General features: G+C 41.4%; 1 protein-coding gene across 14 annotated transcripts in view; it reads right to left on the reverse strand.

Moving 5' to 3' along the window:
- The window catches only part of KIF1B (kinesin family member 1B), a 135,574-nt gene extending 119,027 nt beyond the window's left edge, over positions 1–16,547 (reverse strand). For 9 of the 14 annotated variants that reach the window (XM_019639733.1, XM_019639739.1, XM_019639736.1 and 6 more), the window contains exons 1-2: positions 16,194–16,539; positions 1,849–2,029 (exon numbers count right to left, since the gene is read on the reverse strand). In XM_019639733.1, the coding sequence (XP_019495278.1) occupies positions 1,849–1,954 (106 nt within the window). In that variant the 5' untranslated portion in view covers positions 1,955–2,029; positions 16,194–16,539. Of the gene's footprint in view, positions 1–1,848; positions 2,030–15,263; positions 15,465–16,193 lie in introns of those variants that run through there. The other 5 variants (XM_019639744.1, XM_019639742.1, XM_019639740.1 and 2 more) reach the window with 3 other exon arrangements.
- Between the last annotated feature and the right edge of the window lie 1,525 nt (positions 16,548–18,072).

The following is an 18,072-nucleotide window of genomic DNA, read 5'->3' on the forward strand; positions in this document are numbered from 1 at the left end:
AAAAAAAAAAAAAGAACTTGTGATATATACTAGTATATTTAGAGGCAATGGCAATAGCCAAAAATACCTCCAAACTAAGTTATAATTAATTGTATTTTTCAGAGAGAAACAGTGTGCTCACTTCAGCAGCACATATACTAAAATTAGAATGATACAGAGAGTAGCAGGCCCCTGTGCAAGGATTTAGTTATATAGTGTGTAAAACTTAATTCTCAAAATGAAGTACAAGTAATAATATAGTTTAAAAGAGTGAACACAAATTTAAGAACATAAACATTTGTTCTCTAGTTCAATTGTAAGTCTACCTCAAGCTTTAAGGAGCAAATAATCAATATTGACTTTCTTTTTAAACCTTACTGAGATATAATTTACATACCATAAAGTTTACCCATTTAAAGTGTACAATTCAATACTGAATTTGCATCTTTTTCTTTTACAATTACTCATAGGATATAATTCACAGAACCACTGGCACAACTGACAAAGAAATGTAAAATACAAATAACGTTACAGCAGTTTAGACTCCTGTATTTTTTAGTCCTTTTTTAAAAAATAGATTGTTGTATTGTAACAGCTATATACGATGGCAGAGGGGTAGTAGATGGGGGGTGGTTATCACTTTGTGAGGGGTATAAATGTGTAACTATTACATTGCTTTGTACACCTGAAACAAATTTTTTTCTTAAAAAAAGAAAATAGACTGTTGCCAAGTCCTATCTACCAAGTTCAGAGAAGTGTATAAGCAATAGAAAGTTCAAAATTATACCTAACGAATCTAAAATCAAAACAAAAATTTGAGCTCATAGTAACAGAATAGAATGGTGGTTACCAGAGTCTGGGAGGTGGGGAGAAAGCACAGACATTGCTAAAAGGGTCCAAACTTTCAGTTATTAGATGAATAAGTTCTGGAGACCTAATGTGCAACGTGGTGACTAGTCAATAACAATGTACTATATACTTAAAATTTACTCAGAGAATAGATTTCAAGTGTTCTCACCACACACACACACAGACAGGTAACTAGAGGTGATGGATATGTTAATTAGTTTGATTGTGGTAATCATTTCATGATATATACATATATCAAAACATCACGTTGCATACCTTAAATATATATTTTTTTATTTCCCACTAGTAGAATCCTCTACAAGAACACTGGCAAATGGCCCACAAACAGATGGGATCAGAATGGTTTCCCAATTATGCAGCTTTAACTTGTATCTGAAAGACCCATGATTCTGCGTTATCACAAAGTTATAAGTTTGAAGATGGTAGAACCTAACACTATTTTAATTAATAATTTGCCTACATATCCATATCAAGTAATTATTAGCGCAAGTACAAAAGAAATCAGCTTAAGTCATTTTTCACCTAAGCAATTATGTAAACAAGCTGGGAAGCAATGACTAATAACTTTAGTAATAATCTATAAGTTTACTATCTATTATAGTTATGTCTGTTGTCCAACTCAAAGAACCATTGTAAGTGCTATCGAAAATCAAGAAAGGAAAATAATCTTGGAGCCTCCACAGGTATACTTCACATCATCGTTTAGTAAAAATCATTGCTTACACCTTTGTTATTATCATTAAAACTGCAACTCAAAAACACTAGCTAAATTAGTTCAGTTCTCCAGGGATTTCTCAATTATAAAAAACAAAATAAACAGTCCATATGTAAATATGCTACAGAAAATATCACAGGAGGAAAGCATTCAATGGATCATTCAAAATAGCAAAGTTCAAAGTGATAACACCCAAACGTTCATTTATGCTGATCCCAGCAAGAAGGAAAAGCAGGAAGGATGGGAAAGTGAGAATTAACTGACAGAAAACAACATGAACTCACTGGTGGAGTTGCCTTGCATCTGGATGATGCACTTGGACTCTTTGCTGGTCTCTCGCGAGTTGAAGGGCCTCACGCGGACAGCCACCTTTACTGAGGCTCCCGACATTCTGATGGTCTTGTTATATATACGCAGTCCAGAAATAAAGAATCAAATCTTCTTTTGAAGTTATGGTCAAGTTTCCTTTAAAAAAAAAATTCCACAGAACGAAGTCAATTAATAAAAGCATGAGCTAACTTGAGCATAAGAGCTACTTTTATCTCACTACTATTCCTGTTTCCACTTCTAAAACCCTCTTCCCCTTTCTTCCCTGTAAATCTTATACTCTCAACAGTAAATTATTAAATAGAAAACTAAACGCTGAAATTTGTTTTCCTGCTCCATTACCTATTTATCATAGAGGTATGATATGATACCTCTATGGATACATAGTATATGTTTTTTATATATAAACATCTATCTTGCTGTTTTTCTGAATCAATCTTCAGTTATATATAAAAAACACAAAACGTTTATTTGTTAGAGTTCCTTACACAAGTAAATTCCCATCTGCAAAATGACTTGCTTCTTTAAAGCAAAGCATTGTACTTTCTATACTTCAATGATAGCTTGAAACATTCAGTTATATGGTGTATAATTAAACAGCAAAGGACAAAGATAAGCTCTAGCTAGCTCCTTTAACTTCCTCCTCTAACCTACAGGAACCCTTGCATATGCATCTGACCCTTATGGTCATCCTGTTCAATAAGCAGAGAAGGTTCTAAGAGACAGGTTCTATCCTCGGATGTGCCACTGACCCATGGCAGAAACGTATCACATTTCACTACTGAACGAAGCCCCAGGAAAAAAATGTGAACATTTTTCAGAGGAATAGTTTCCCTCCCAAAAGAACAAAACAAACACTATTCTTTGAAAAGAACCCACATAAGTAATGTCCACAAGAAACAACATATCTCAGTCTGCATTCTATCCATTATATAAACATCTTCAAGAATCAAACAAAAGAAAAAACTAAGAGAAAAATACTTTTGAGTGCAATTATCAGGAAACCCCAACAGAACTAAAAAAAGAAAACCAAACAAATAAATACAAAATAAAAACTGAAAGCCACTCCTACCTCATTACTCTACCTTATTTTCTTAACAGTATTATCACTATTTGAAATTCTTGAATGTTTGCTGAAGGAATGAATGATGAATTGTATTTCCCAGTTGAGAGAATTATCTGTTCAAAGTCCTGTGCCTGGTTTACTGACCTTTTGTTTATGGTTTCAAATGATTATTTTATGAATAATTAATATTTTTATACTTTCTGCAATGTTTTTCCAGTCTCTTTTCCATTTTATTTTACATTAAACAGATTTTTAAAAAATATATCAAACATTTATTATGATCACATGTATCAAATGAAAGCTTGGACCTATTAACCCTCCCAATTAATATAGCATGACCTATAGTCACTAATTGAGTACAGTACTTTGCCAAGAGAGAATGAATGATGCATTCAGAAAAAGCAAGAGAGAACACATTTCAACTGCCCCAAGTTCACCTTGATACACAGCCATCATCTCAACACTCAACATGTCCCATTACCTTCTCCCCCAAACTAGCAATCTCTGCCCATCAACCTATTTATATCTGGCCCCATCCCATAAACCTTGGCGTTATCTTTGTTTCCTTCTCTTTGAATCCTTTTATTAGTGTTAACATTAATGAAATACCATATGAAAACTTTTAAAACAAATTTGCATTTTCTATCCCTTCACTCCTCATTCCCATTGCCAAAGTCCTAATCCATGTCCTTACTAACTCATACCTAGTAAACTTGGAAGAGCGGAACTGACCTTTGAGCTTTAAGTTTTAATTAAACAGCCCTTAAACAGGGTTGCACACAACGGAATCATATGGGAATCTTTTGAAAAGTATATGGTGATGGAAGGAGACTAGACTTTGGACGCTGAGCACACAATGAAGTATACAGATGTATTATGAAGCTGAACATTTCAAATTTATATAATGTTACTAATTAATGTTATCCCAACAAATAAAATTTAAAAAAAAAGAAGGAAATAGAAGAAAAGCAAATGAACCTAAACTCCCCCAACCTGGATTCAATAATTTTGAGATAGGCCACAGGTATGGGTTTTTTGGTTTGTTTCCCAAAGATTATGTTGCAAATCTCCAGCTGAGAACCCTGCTTTGCGCAACTGCTCGACCCTGCAGCAATGTTAGTCTTTCCAAAGCATGACTTTCAATTTCACTTGAAACTCAAGAACCTTCTCTTATTCCCCAGTGCGTACAAGATCAAGACCAAGGTCAAGATACTCAAGTGTTCTAGTCAAGCTCCTTTACTATCCCACCAACAAGTTCTTTCTCACCTCCTAACAATTTCTCCCCTACAACAGGCGTATCAATTTCCATTTTCTCCTCTATTTGCGAACCCAGCTCCAGTCTTACCTCTTCCAAAATGACTATCCAAACATTCCAGGAATCACTGGTATTTCCTATAGCACTTACAGCCCCAAACACATTGTGAGAACACTGCTATCATTTTACATGACTGCATTCTATTTTGTACTGTTCTTTAATAGCTTCCCAAAGTAAAAATCCTATTCTCTCAAAAATCTCTTTGAACTTGGGCTTCTTGAAAAAAAAATGGCTAGACAAGAAATTTCAGGATGATCCTGGAACACATTAGTGTGACCACAAGCACGACATCTATCAAAGATGAATGCGGTCGTGGCAAAAGGACACAGGTACCAATTTAAAGGGGCTCCCACTGGCCAAAGATGGTGTAATTGTAAGAATACATACATACATACTGCATATAGATTGAAAAACATCAAATATATATATTCATGAGTTCATAATGATACTTTTAAAAACCTCATTATTCTCAAGACTGGCAAATAAAACCAAAAAATTGAGCACATATCCAGTCTGTATATTCTGTAAAAACTATATTCCAGGATAGCCAAATAGTCAATGTGGGCAATTTCTTTTTACAGAAAAACTGTAGCTAATGAATGCAGAGGAAATGACAGGATTAGAATGTCACCGTTTTCCAACCCTACTGATATAAAAGCTCTCTGCAGCAATCATCACTAGCAGCTAAAAACGCCTTGGATGAAAGGTTGGTTGATGTGGGAACATTACAGTGTATGGATTAGGCTGACAACATTGGAACCAAATTGAACATTTCTAAAATGGGCACCTAGGTGGTCTATGCCTCCTGATGTGCTACAATAGAAAAAGCACAGCACCACCCAGTAAGTATTTTTATCTCACTCCCTTAAACAAATCCTGACTAGAATCAAGCTTCAGATCTAACTATCAGTTTCCAAGACACATTGTCATTTAAACAATTTAAATGAAATCTGAAAGATGAAATCAGCCAAACCCAGCATATGAAAAAATCAATAGGTCAAGTCACCTAGTTTCTTCAAAAAGCACAATTGGGGGTGGGGGGTAATAAAAGAGACGTGTTAGTAATCAACCAAATGCAATGATCTTTTAATTAAGAAAATCTGTAAAAAGATATTTTTTAGATAATTCGAGAGGTCTGAACATAGAATGGGTGTCAGATGATATTAAGGAATTTTTTAGGGGAAGACAGAAGAAACAAGTTTGCCAAAATGTCAACAATTATTGAATATTATAAATATGTAAATTTAAACAACAAAATTTTCTTTAGTGTTCTATCCATGGCCTACCAAAATGTTGAAAGCTACTGGCTGACTTACAGACAACTAAGACTGAAACCTCTCTGCTAGGTTTTACACATAAAGTACTACACATCTGCAACTAGGAACCGAAACACTAACATCTGTAACATCTAATGTCCCCCCACACATACACTTTTCAATAGACTGTTTGACTCCTACCTAGCTATCCTGCCAGCATTTCATTCAACCCAACACAACCAAAGCCAAAATAGCTCTCCACCTCCCCCAAACACCAGCTCTTCCACCTCTTTTCTATTTCTTTCTAATGTTCTCATCATTCTCCTGTTCCCACACAGGCCCAAAAGCTTGCTTCCTCTATCCATCTAATCTACTGTCAAATTAGATGGTTTCTATCTATAAAATCTTTTTCTATCTCTACCACCATCACCTCTTTTAGGACTTCAATACTTCACACCCAAGACTGTTAACCTTCTTAATCACTTTCTTTCTTCCTCCTACCCAACCGTACCATACAATACAGTCATTATCATTGACTCCATCCATACTACTCAAAATTGCCAGACTCACCTTCCTGAAGGTCTAAGTCACTGTCCACTTAGAAATCCTCAAAGTTTCTCTACTGTCTACCAAGCAATGACTGAATTCCCCACACTGGCATTCGATGTGTTCTGCTACATAAGCCACCTATTTTTACTAGCCCACAAAACACTGCCTTTCCATCCATATTCCTTCACCACCACCCACCAGAGGGCTTCCTGAAAACATCTCATGTTTTTCTGTCCCTTTGCCTTTGTTTACATGTTCCCTCCACCCACTGTGTCCTACTCTTCTTCACGAAACCCAGAGAAATTCGGGATTTTCTCATATGCTACATATCTCTAAAGCCTTTGTAGATTCTCTCCACTTCCCAAACCAAATGCAAACGCTTCTTCATCTAATATTTCTCAACTCATGGACCTTACCTAGGACAGAATAAGTTACTTTATTTATCTCTACCGTAGATTTTAAATTCCCGAGGACAAGAACAGAATCTTAGTCATGTTTCTAATCCCCTCTATCACAGGGTCTTGAATATAGTAGTTAAAATATTTTGGTTGCATTCCTAGTTAATGTGTCAAAAGTGATGTTTGAATGGTATTTACAAAAAAATAAGTTGTTCCAAAATGAACAAAAGAAACAGAAGTCAACTCCTAGATACAGAAAACAAACTGATGGTTGCTAGATGGGAGGGGGTTGGGGGGATGGGTGAGAAAGGTGAAGGGATTAGGAAATACAAATTCATGGTCACAAAATAGTCACCGGGATGTGAAATACAGTATGGGAAATATAATCAGTAATACCGTAAAAACTATGTATGGTGTCAGATGAGTACTTAGACTTATTGGGGGATCACTCCATAAATTATATAAATGCCTTATCACTATGCTGTACACCTGAAATTAATGTAAAATAATATTGGAGTGTCAACTATAATTTAAAAAATACATAGTCACAGGATAAAAAGTACAGCACAGGGAATGGAATATAGTCAATGGTATTGTAATAGCTATGCATGGTGTTAGATGAGTAGTAGACTTGATGGGGTTATCACTTTGTGAGGTGGGTAAATGTCTAATCAATACATTGGTTTGTACATCTGAAACTAACAACAACAATAAAACCAAACAACCAAGTTGTTCCAAAAGAGAGACAGGAAAAAAGGATTAAATTAATTTCAAATACCTTCCTAATTAAAAAAGCCAACAGTCCGGAAAGGGGGCCGGCCGAGTGGCGCGATGGTTAAGAACTCGCTTGGGGCGCCAGAGGGCCCCAGTTCGGATCCCACATGTGAGGGCCAGTGACATTGCCCTCTACAGCTAAGACGCTGAACAACAGCTCAACCTGGAGCTGGGTTGCCTTGAGTAGCCAGCAACGGCATAGGCTGCAGTCCCTGTGGCAGTGGGTTACCATGGGCTACCGTATGTAGCCAGCAGCCAGCGTGAGCGGCCAGCAGCTGCCGTGAGCGGCCGTCCAGAAGCGGGTGACTGATCTGCCTCGCCCGGGAAGAGCGCAATGATGGTGCCAAATTGGGCCAGTGAAGCAGCGTCCTCCACAACTAGACTGAAGAACAAAAGGACAGCAACTTGTCTGTTCCCCTTACCCCAATTCTCCAGCACTGTTCCCATCCCCCCAATTCCCCAATTAAAAAAAAAAAAAGCCAACAGTCATTCTTTTTTAGGAGTGATATATACATTTTAAAATTATTTTCCCAAAATAACCTGAACCTAAATATATTTTTTTCTGATTTAACTGTCCGGTGGTAAAATTACAACCATCTCCATCCACAAGTGAGCTAAAATTTTACACAGTAATAGGAAACCACAGTTAAGTGGACTATAAAAAGTGTTCCTTTGTTACTTCCCTACTATTATAAATAGTATAAGAGATGTCCATCAAAGCATTACAGCTTCGCAACTCCGATCCTTTTTTAAAAATTACCATTTATATAAACCTGAAATCAAGCTTAAATTCCAGTGAGAAACAACAACAGAATATTTTTAAGAAGTTATAGGAAAATAATACTTCTTATAATTTGCATAAAAATACATTTTCCAAGCTTCAAAGAGCCAAAGGAAGACAGCCAGGTGGGAAAGGCAACCACACATACTCCAAATCACTTACACGCCTCAGTTCTACTGCTCCTCTGACCAGTTTTCCTTCCTTCTGACAATTAGAAGCATTAAGAAAGCGGAATGGAGCAAACATTCCAGAAGCATTCACTAACAAAGGGATAAACAGTTAATAAAAATAAAAACTTTAGATCGAAATCATGTGGGTTTTTTTTCTAAATGTCTGTCCAATTGCCAACTTCGATCTTGTGCAATTCTCACTGTCTTGAGAGGTACCCTAGATTAGGAGCCTAAGGGGAAGATGAATTCTCAAATTGACCTTTCAGCAAAGTGAATAACAACAAAATAATACTACGCTTTTGGATGGTTTGTTTTTGTAATACCCCTTCGTTTTCTATAGAAAACAACCAGGATTATATTTCTAAAACAGAGGTCAGCTCATGTCCTTAAAGACTTTTCATTGGTTCCACGGCCGCAGAACATAATCTAAAAAGTCCAGGGCCGGGGCCGGCCGAGTGGCGCGATGGTTAAGAACTGGCTTGGGACTCCAGAGAGCCCCGGTTCGGATCCCACATATGAGGGCCAGTGACACTGCCCTCTACAGCTAAGATGCTGAACAACAGCTCAACCTGGAGCTGGGCTGCAGTGAGTCACTGGCCACGGCGTAGGCTGCAGCCCCTGCTGCAGTGGGTTGCCATGGGCTACTGTGTGTAGCCAGCAGCCGCAGTGAGCGGCCGTCCAGAAGTCGGCGACTGATCTGCCTCGCCCGTGAAGAGCGCAATGATGGTGCCAACTTGGGCCAGTGAAGCAAGGTCCTCCACAACTAGACTGAAGAACAAAACAGCAGCAACTTGTCTGTTCCCCTTCCCCCTATTCCCCAGCGCTGTTCCCATCCCCCAATTCCCCAATAAAAATCTTTAACAACAACAAAAAAAGTCCAGGGCCTCCGCAATCCAACCTCTTTTCCCAGTCTCTGTTCACTGCCCAACTTGAAGCCTTCTTCTCTACCAAGCACCCCTCACCACACCAAACATGCAATTCCTGGAAGCCCAGTCTCCCTTCTCAACCTATTATTATATAAATTCATATCTTTTGAGGGCAAGGTCAAATATCACCCTGAAGGAGGAAACATTAACCTATACATTTCCTTAATGTCCCTCTTTCTGAGCCAAAAGTCATTACCTTCTTTCTCTTTGTTGCCTAAAAATATTGTGTTGATACCTCATTTTTCTACTTATTTCATTCTGCCCTATGATGCTCTCAGTAGTTCACTTAACTCTCATACATTGACACTTTATTCAGTACGTTTGTCACAATTGAAAATAAAACTTAACCAAGGAATACAGCTTTTTCAGTTCAAAAGTCACACAATTTCCCAGACAGTAGCAAATTTACAATATCAACAAGCAGTCTTAAAAGATAATCTTTTCCACTTAATTACATTTTTAAAAAGTGAATTGTAAAACTTAAAGAATGGATACCCAAAAGTAAGTCTATAACATAAATGAGTCCATTTTGAGATGTTATAAAAATTTCGTTATTATAAGTTTTATATCTCTCAGTCTAATACTTTCCATGAAGACCAAGCTGGTCTTAGGAACCAACATTGTGTCACTGACCATGGCCATACTTACTGATAAAAGGGCCCCAAAATGTAAGAATTTATTTATGTGTGTATGAATTACCTGTCTATTCTTGGTTTTTGACTCTATGGATAAAAATCAGCCATGAGCCATGCTGTGATCACACATTAGAAACGCTTCTCTCTGCATTCTAACTCAATACCAAGAATCAGATGGCGCAGGAAGTCTCCGGACAGATCAGATTTTCAATTTCAAATGGGGCTAAACAAACTCAGTCAGGCTCGCCAGCTGTTTTCTTTAATCACTATCTAAAATAACCTGATATGATTTTTGGATTTATTAGACACATGTCCTTCTGCCACTACAATTAAGAAATCAAGGATCCTCCTCTTCACTGGTGACATGGTTTTATTCTAATAAACCAAGATGTGCATCAAGAAACAACGGCCTACGGCTTAAAATAAACTATTCTACATGAGAGTGATTTTTTTTCATTTTTTTCTTTTCTCTCTAAGTTTGGAGAGTTAATACTAAGCTCTAGTAAGTCAATTCATTCCAATATCTGAAGCTATACCCTATAATTGTATTTCGGCAGATCAGCTGGAACTCTGCCACTCAAATCCCAACATTCCACGGAAGTGCTTCCACTTCAGGACCCGAGTCAAAGTGGATGGCAACACCTACTCCAGGCCCAAATGAACTCAGCTCAAGCTATGGCATAGAAATAGCAAGTATCAATCAAAGGATAGTTCAAATTAGGTATGAGTCAAAGTTCTTTCTGAAATCTGCCCCTGACTACACCTTTGCAAATACCTCTCTGGGAGGTAGCTGACCTATCTGGGCAAAAATGCAGGTCAGACTTTTCCATGTGTCAGCAATGTGTCAATCTTGCCATGTGATAAACCAGTACTCAAAGTATAATAGGCATGTTTTCAATTAGATGACAACATAGAATAAAAGTATTCCATGCTTTTACCAGGATTAAATTATGAATTTTCCACTGGGATACTCAGATTTATCTTCATATAAAGTTACATACCTGAACCACGTTAGTCATATCCTTCACAAAAAGACTTTAGTTATTACACTATAATGTACTCTCGGTTTGGAAAGCAGGCGGGTTACTTTTTAAAAAAAGGTCTTTGAAGAACATTTCTTTCTTTTACTTAAAGACCTGTTGGAAACACTTAATATGTACATGCTTGTATCAAGGTGACTATAACACTTTTCTCTTAAAATTTCTTTAGAATTTATTACCAGAAAAAGTTTCTCTTGACAAACCATTAGGCTTTCTTTTACCAGAGTGAAAATTGTACAATTTATCTTTCCCTTTTTACCCTGACTTTTAAAATTTTCAAAACTAAATTACAATAACCACCTTATACAAATTGTTGCAATTTGTATATTTACTTTTTGCTCCTGTTACATATTTTTCTTTCTTATCTACATTTAACAGCATCACTGTATCTACATGGTATTTGTGGTAAGCTGCTCAAATAGTTTTTATAGCAGTAAGTGGTATAAATTTTAAATAAAACTTTCCTGTTAATAGCCTATTCTGCTAACGTTGGAAATATGGTATGAACTCAAAGTTCTAGTTCCTTAAAAAACAAACAACAAAAAAACATTAAGCCTTTTAATACAAATAAAGGTATACAAAAATTTATGTTGGATGAATTTGATAGCAGTGTGAATGCCAGAAAAGCAGGAGGCCCACAAGGCTGAAACTAGCTCCACCAAAACAGAAGCAGACAAAAGTTCAATGAAGGAGGGAAGTGAAGCAATACTTTCAATACTGCAAAGATGTGAAGGGTGCCCCTGGTTTCAGCAATAAAGGGCTGGAAATGCAAGCAAGAGCACTGTAGTGGAGGTCACTGTAGCTGGTCTGTGTTGGATTGAAGAGTCATGAGGACGCGAGGAAGTGGAAATGCAAGTATCCCAGCTGCTTCCAGAACCTGACTGTGAGAGGGAGGAGGAGACAGCTAGCTAGAAGCGACCAGGAATGAGGGGGGGATTTTTCTCTCCCACATCCCTTTTTATAATCAGAAAGTCTTCCATGTTTCTAGATTTTATTCAACAGCTATTTATTAGGTACCTACAACATGACAGGCAGTTCTGAGAGTCTGGGATAAATCAGTGAACACCTTTGCCATGGAGGACATTAAAATAATAAATTAGTATGTTTGGTGATGATAAGCATTATGAGGGAGGGAAGGTACAGCAAAGTCGGGGAGATCCAGAGTGCAGGGGGAGGAGTGCTGTGTAGGTGCATAAATGGGGTCAGGTTGGGTTTCTTGAGGTGGTGACGGTTAAGCAAGGACTTGAAGGAAGTGAAGGAGTTAGCCAAGCAGATTTCAGGGCAAGAGTGTTCCAAGCAGAAGAAAGAGTCAGAGCAAAGGCCCTAAGATGGGAATGTGCAGGCTGTATTCAAAGAACTGTGGGAACAGCCCGCGAAAGGGGAAAACAGGAGTAACCAATATAGCAAGTCCCTAAATATTAGAAGGCAGTGACATCCAGGACACAGGCCAAGGGATTCGCTAAAGTCAGGGAGGGTAACCTTTTCTCTAACACTGGAGGAAAGAGGGTAAGAAAGGAGGCAGAGAAGTCCGTAAGGAGAGAAAGGGAAAGCTGAGGGAGTTTATGCCCTTTTTTCCTGTGAGACAGCAGGTGGGGTTTTACACCAAGCATGGGGCAGAGGGGAGGCTTGCTTAAGTGGTCAAGATTTTAGAAAAGCCACTGTGGAGAATGGGGGAGTGAACTGAGCAGAACTGCTTGGACAGACACTCAAGACGGAATCCGGGGAGACCTAAGACTACACATCACTGTGGCACGACCTCTGGTGAGGTTTCTCCACCCGAGTAGAAATGGAGGGTATGGATGGCAGGAATAATGCAAGGCTGGTATTTGCATAGAGGGCCTTGTAGCATAATAAAAAATAATTCAAACCTGCAAACGCTAGTATGAGAATAGCTGAAGCGATGCATCCCAAGAGTTGCAGTGTAGAAAGGGAAGACAAAGAAGTAAAATGTGGAAGAGGCTCATGGTCCAGGAGCTGAGGTGGGAGATCATACAAAAAGAGACTACAACAGCGAGCGCTGTAAATTATCAGAGTTTAAGGTCTGAAGGCGAATCTGAGATCTTTGGATAAATCTGAGGGTGATGACATGTGAGATGTGGCCACAATACTGAGTCACTGGAACAGCATGACCCCAATGTTTGCTTGAGCTGCAGTCAAGGAATTTTAAAGTGAAGAGCAGTTACAAAGTAAGTTCAGCCAGCACAGACAATAAGTATTATATGGCAATACGAAAGCAGGGAAAGACTCTGACTGCAAATCATGAAACTACCATGGCATGGGAAGTACACTAAATTGTACTGAAAGAGAAAAGAGTTGGAGTTAACCTTATTTTACTGTATCTTCACAAATTGTAAACTGTAGGTTCTTTAAGGGTAAAGAACTAAATCTCTACATGCACTCTCAATTAACTGGTAATGAATGTCATAAAAGTGAGCATAAATGAATCACTGAGTCTTTAACCAAAAAGTCCAACTCAGTGAGAAGTCCAAGGCACCTTTTGCAGGTTTTTCCTACCAGTCACATCTGTTTTCATTTATCTTCTACAATGAGCTGCACCAAAAAAAGTTCTAAGAGTATGTATATTTATTCAGACACTTTTATAGACTCCAGAAATTCACCAGTATCTGTTCCAACAAGGCCATCTTTCAAAGAGAACTATGTGAAGCAGATATGCTACACCTTTCACTTCAGAGCCTTGCAAAATTATATATCAGTTTACAAGACCAAAGGGATATGCTAAAGGATATGCTGACTCCAGGAAAAGGCCTGCTGTGATTAGGGGTCTGGGGAGGGGTTTCCGAAGAAGGCAGGGGCCCATTGTTGTCCTTTATACTTCTGTATCCAGGACAAGACCATAGCAGGGAAGTGGGCTAGAAAGCTTTGGCTGTGGAGACTCTGTTGGCACTCTTCTTTGGGAGTTTATTCTCTGCACAAATTCAAAGTGGGAAAGGCGAAAGAGAGAAAAAAGGAAAACTGCATTCATATCAGCTCCTGAAAAAGAGAAACAGTCTATTCTGAGCCTTAGAAGCTGTAAATTTTTTTTTTAAGATTTTATTGGGGAAATTGGGGAAGGGAACAGTGTTGGGGAATTGGGGAAGGAGAACATTGTGTTTTTCCAGGACCCATCAGCTCCAAGTCAAGTTGTTGTCCCTAAGTCTTAGTTGTGGAGGGCACAAGCTCAGCTCCAAGCCCAGTCGCTGCTTTCAATCTAGTTGCAGGGGGGGGGGAGAGAAGCTGTACTTAATTGGATAAACTTTGGAAAACATTCATCAGAGCAGACCTGCACAGACTCATAAAATCTTGCCTCTAAAGCTGATTCACACTCAGGCCTGATTTTACCAAATGCTGAAATTCTATTTAACCACAATTCTTAAAGTCTTTTTTTATTAATAAAGCAACTTAAAAATGTTTAAACTCGGAAATATCTCCTCTTAATTGAGGCATGGTGTTTAAAAACAGACATTCTGTATTTCTCTCATATTAATGTAAAACAAACAAAAAAACCCCACTAGTTTCTGTTGTAGCCATTTTTTATTCAACCAAGTTTTAAAAGGAAAGCTGAATGATAAAAATAAAAAATAAAGTGTTATGACTTTTCTTAAAGAACCCATCTGAAAAAAATTTTAATTTTTCAACTTCAGAAGTTATAGGGATATCTTCAAGAAGAAATGGAGTTTGAACGAAGGCAAAGGACACAAAGAAGGCAGGCGTGTCACTCTGCAGGTCCTGCTCACATGCAGGATGTAGGAAAAGCCCGATTTACAGGCTCCCGCTGACTTCAGTTATCAATCATATCCCAGATTTGCTTTACAATGCCAACATGTGTGCAATTCTCATATTCCACCCTTAAACAGTACATTAACTCCACCTGCCTCCTAATCCAACAGCCATCCCAAGTTAATTAGAAAGCATCACCTCACTTAGAGAACACAAGCTCAGTTTTATTATGACTAAGCTAAGCTGACAAAATGCCAGCCTCTAAATGAAATATCCACCATTATATCACTTCGTGAGAGCGATTCGAATCCAGTCACCATGCTCCCATCCGACGCACACAGACCCATCTAGGACACAAAGCAACATGTTCGGTATAGCAGAACAGCTGCCTAGAACAGTAAGAGATATGTGAGCAAGGGGTCTGTTGACAATCTAATTTCAGCTCGCTCAGATTCCACAAAGATGACAGCCCGCAACCTCAGTCATGCGGCTGCAAAGCCTCTCCCACTGTCAGAATATTCCACGGTACTTCATCCCTGCATGCTGAGCTACTCCGAAAATCTATCCACCCAGTGCAATACACTCAGGCCTCCATACTGGTCCACTGGCCTTAGCTGTTCCCAGATCTGCCTAAGTGCACGAAAGGCATCATCAGGCCTCTGTGTCCAGGGCACCGGGCATGTGCCATGAATACGAAAACACAGTATTTCACCCCAACAAGAATGGAATCTGGAAAACACTTTACCTTGGAGGCTCGGTTAGCGATTCGCCAAGGAGAAAAAGTGATTTTGGAGTTCCATTCTGGTTTGAGGGCCGGGGGGATACTCCGTGTGGCCCGAACAATGACGAGCTTGCCCGAGCAGCCTCCCCACCCCCACAATCTGGCTTCTGGTGTGGCCAGCCACCCTGAAAGCTGCCAGGGCTGACAGTCGGTGCCTTCCAGCAACCGGACTTGGCTCCTAAAGGATTTGTCAGATCATCCTCCCAATATGGCTGCCGGAGTAATCCTGGGCTGCCGAGCTCCGCGACCACACCAGCCAGCTTCCCAGCTGGCCAGCCTCCAACAAGCCCCCTCCCTTCCCGTCGCTCTCCTCTCTCTAGTCCATGCGCCACTGGATTCCCAACCCCGCCACCTGACGCCCTTTCCTGCCTTCACCTGGCAAAAGGGCACAGCCACATTCCCAGCCAAAGCCCGATGCCAACCACAATGGGGGCGAGAGGATCGGGTAAATAAGAAAGGGGGGCTTCAAAACGGAGCAGCGCCGTCTCCACAGAGCTGCAATGTGCGCAGAGAGCCCCGGGAAAACCGACAGACAGCGGCGGGCCTGCTGACCGCTGGGCCCACCCGGAGCCCCGCACACTCGAGGGAAACGGAGGGCTAGCGAGGGGCACTGCGGGGGACCCAGCAGGCCGCTGGACCCAAGCCCGGGGCTCGCTGCTGGCCCAGGGAGGGTCCCCCGCTCCCGAGGACGAGGCTCCCCACCCGCACCGGTGCCCCGGTGGGGCAGCACTCTCAGTGCTCGCCGCTCCCGCCCCGCCCAGCGCTTCCTCTGCTCGGACCCGCCCGGACCCCGGCCTGGACCCCGGCCCGGCCGCCCATCCCCCCCGAGAGGGGGCCGCTCCCCAGCCCGGAGGCCGCAGCGGCAACCGCCGCCCGCCCCGCCAGCCGCCTTACCTCAGCCGCGCTGCGGACCCACAGGCTGGCGGGCCGGGTCAGCAGGCGCCGCGGCGCGCGGGGGCGCGGGGGGGCGGGCACCGACGCTCCTCAGCACGAGCAGCGGCCACCGCGAGCCGCAGGGTGGCGCTTCGCAGCCCCATCACGCAGCGGCCCGGTACCGCATCGAGGGCCGTGGGAGGCCGAGGCGCGACGACAGGGCGGTGCTGGTGGCTGCGGCCGGCGGGGAGCGGCTCAGACTCGCGCTGACGCCTCCCAGGACCGCCGCCGTCTGACTGCCTCGCGTCAGTCCCCGCGAACCTCTGCCCGCAGCCGCAGGCGCGGGACACCGCCCCGAGCCCAGCCGCCGTGCGTCACCTAGGCCCGCCCCGGCACCCGTGACTGACGTGGACGGCAGCCAATCGGAGCTCAAAACTCGAGGCAGTTGACCAATCGCAGTCGGAGAGCTGGAGGGGGAGGGGATGCAGTGGGGAGCTGCGGAGACACCAGGGCTCCCCCTGGCGGCCCAGAAGCCGGCGCGTGTGCGGGGGAACGGGGTGGGCAAGCCCGCTCCTAGAGTCTCCTCCCGAGTGACTCCCGAAGGGTGTTAGGCGGCAGCGGCCGCGCCTGGCCAACCGGATGATCCGCTTAGTAAGGGGACAAAGCCTGGGTGAGTGAGGCGGGGCAGGACTCCCCCAGTCAACGGCGGAGGAGCTGAGATGAATGCGGGAGGCGGTCGAGTGTGGTATCATTGTCAGTTTGGGAAACATCTCTCACGTTGAAGCCGCCGAACACGGCGGAGTCGTAACTGAAACACGCAAAGGGATGAGTGTATTCTCCCGCAGAAAGCGTCCTGGCCTATTCTTATCGAGGCGGATCACAACACCTCCCACACGCCACCTTGGGAAAAAAAGGCGGAATGAGTAATGGAAAAGCATGAGTTAGTGGGCATTCAACTTGTCTCCTTGGGAGACCGAGTAAGGGCCGTGAGTAACGGAACAAAATGCTTTGTATTGCCCCTGAATTAATGAACCCTTGAAGGAGGATTATTGGAATTCAGAAACCCGGAGAATACAAGAGCTCCAGTAGCGATTTTTAAAAGTCAGGTTTCGATTCAGCTCAAAAGAAAAAGCCCAGAGCTACTTATGAGCGATCCAGTTCAGTACTTCATAAAATATAATATTCAGCGGTAATATGTGTGATTATCATGCCAAGCACTGTTCTTTTACAAGGTTGTGAAACGCGTTTTTATTTACTAGCAGAAATTGAAAATAAAATCGGATTTCCCCCCTGACTTCAATACAGTATCGGGTGTGAAAAGCCTTACTTGTAAGCATAGACACCAAAACATCAAAATTAATTTTCTACACTAACGATTTTGGAAAATCTCCACCCCCCACTAAAATCCTCATAGTCTCCATAAAGTCAACATGTATTGAACATTTCTCATTTTATTTAGAATTTAAACTCCGCCTACCCAGATTTGACATAGGTTACACATAGCAGCATACAAACAATAGCATTAAAATAAGAGTAAAATTAATAATAATGTAATAAAGGCTGTATGGAGAGAAGCCTGTATGAATAGGGAGTGCATAGAAAGAAAAATAATAAAACAAAGGCAAGGGAATGTGCTTCCGTTGAACACAGAACTCAGTTCTTAGCTTCCTGAAGGCAAAGACAAAAATGAAACTACAATGGGTTAATAAACAGAAGTTCATCAATTCATCAGTAGACTTTTTCCCAGCTTGAAGCTCTTTGTGTAAGTGCTATGATAAGCACCATGGAGAGTTACAGAAACCTGAATGGTAGTTAATATTGTTTGAGCTCTCAAGGGAGATCAAACTAAAAAGAATCTAAAATAGTGAAGGGAATGCAGTGGCAATCAGCACAGAGAAGG

The sequence above is a fragment of the Hipposideros armiger genome, unplaced genomic scaffold (genome assembly GCF_001890085.2).
Source record: "Hipposideros armiger isolate ML-2016 unplaced genomic scaffold, ASM189008v1 scaffold_46, whole genome shotgun sequence".
NCBI classification, from domain to species: domain Eukaryota; kingdom Metazoa; phylum Chordata; class Mammalia; order Chiroptera; family Hipposideridae; genus Hipposideros; species Hipposideros armiger.